Genomic DNA, 1,908 nt, shown 5'->3' on the forward strand with positions numbered 1-1,908 from the left:
GAGTTAATCTACACGTAATAATAATAATATTCATAATAATGGCCAAAGAGACAATCTATTTATTTATTTATTTATTTATTTATTAATAGAACATCAATGAATTGTGGGTGTATCTCCGTCACGACGATGTTAACAAATTGTTTGTGCAACGTACATTATCACATAGAAAAGTAAACATTGATACATACATGTACATGTACATGTACATTATAATTATGCTTTTTTGTGTTTTCTTGTAGAATCAGCTCCATTATATTACTGACTATGATCTCATTTCTCCTATAACCAACGGACGCTTTGTGGTTGAAGTAAATATTATTTAATTAATTTTATTATTATATATTTTTAATTAATTTTATTATTATATATTATTGACAGACTACCGTATAAGTGGTTTTTTCGACGGAATTATATTTCGCGAAATCTGCTAATATTCCAATTCGCTGATTTTAATTTCACGAATTCTACCACGTGTGCCATGCGGGTACTGTATTAAATTGATTTTCACGGATTTTATTTTCACGATTCAAGAGGGAATCCATGAAATTTGCAACCCTCGAAAAAAACCACTCATACGGTATTTCACTAACCTTCATGTACATGTAAATGTAAATGTGTACATTATTATTAATATTATTATTATTATTATTATTATCATTATTATTATTATTATTATTATTATTATTATTATTATTATTATTATAAAAATAACGAACATGTACAAAAACAATGACTAGAAGAAAAGAATAGGGGAAAGAGGGAGATCCCAGAGGAGACAACTATTATTATTAATATTATTAATATTATATTATTAATGTTATTGTTGTTGCCAGACTATTTCGCTAGCCTCCATTATATTTACATGCACACGTGTACATGTATATCCCATTATATTCACTCTCCCTCCCTCTCTCCCTCCCCTGTAGGTACGTGCTACAGGTAGTCAATATGTCACTCGCCCTTCTTTACAATACTTTGATGCTAGAGGCCTCCCTCCTACTGTCCCAAGGAACGTTAAAGTCTCAAAACTGACGATTAAAAGTAACGGGAAACTTAACATTATCATGGACTGGTTCAAGGCAGAGGTACAATATATCATAGCTAGTATACTATACACACGTGTACATGTACATGTAATTTGACTGGTTTTGTGATCATGAAATTTAGCACACACAAACTTTACAGATTTAGCATGTACATGTATTTTTGTTGCAAAAATTTATAAGACAAAGATTTAACTTTTTAATGGACTTTCCAACAAAATGAACTTCATATTTCTTTTGAAATTACAACCTACATGTACATGTACATGTACATGTACATGATGTATCTGGTACAAATCCACTGTACATTCATGCATGCAAAACTGTAGCTGTGTTAGTGTGTTCATTAATTTATTATCTCCCTTATTTCCCCCCCTCTCTCTTTCTCTCTCCCCCCTCTCTCTCTCCCTCTCTCCCCCTCCCTCCTCTCTCTCTCTCTCTTCCTCTCTCTCTCCCTCTCTCTCTTTCTCTCTCCTCTCCCTCTCCCTCCCTCCCTCCTCTCTCTCTCTCCCCCTCCCTCCTCTCTCTCCCCCTATAGGAGTTGTATGGCACTGATGGTTACTATAAGGTACACATTGGACTGAGTGAGAGGGTTGGTCCTGATGATACTGCCACTAATGATACTGTCTTCCTATTGGACGCCAGCACCGTCTCTCAAAGATCAAGTACTACTGTAAGTACTAGTTAATTAATTAGTGGGTGTGGTTTTAATTAATTAATTAATAATGTGACATAATGTATCTACTGTAAGTTATTAATTTTGTTCTCTCTTTCTCCTTTAGTCTACATTCAGAAGTTACGGTCATGGAAAATGGAACCTCACTCTCCATGTAAATTTATTATTATTTAATTATTTATTATTTTA

The 1,908-nt window shown here is 33.3% G+C and overlaps 1 protein-coding gene across 1 annotated transcript in view; it reads left to right on the forward strand.

Annotated features, from left to right (window-relative positions):
* The window catches only part of LOC105312798 (uncharacterized), a 7,510-nt gene extending 5,779 nt beyond the window's left edge, over positions 1–1,731 (forward strand). Inside the window, exons 5-8 of the mRNA XM_019996610.1 lie at positions 90–150; positions 240–308; positions 927–1,085; positions 1,582–1,731. Coding sequence (XP_019852169.1) covers positions 90–150; positions 240–308; positions 927–1,085; positions 1,582–1,731 — 439 coding nt within the window. The remainder of the gene's footprint in view (positions 1–89; positions 151–239; positions 309–926; positions 1,086–1,581) is intronic.
* The last annotated feature ends 177 nt before the right edge of the window (positions 1,732–1,908 follow it).

Source organism: Amphimedon queenslandica, unplaced genomic scaffold (genome assembly GCF_000090795.2).
Source record: "Amphimedon queenslandica unplaced genomic scaffold, v1.1 AMPQUscaffold_13403, whole genome shotgun sequence".
Classification (NCBI taxonomy): Eukaryota; Metazoa; Porifera; class Demospongiae; order Haplosclerida; family Niphatidae; genus Amphimedon; species Amphimedon queenslandica.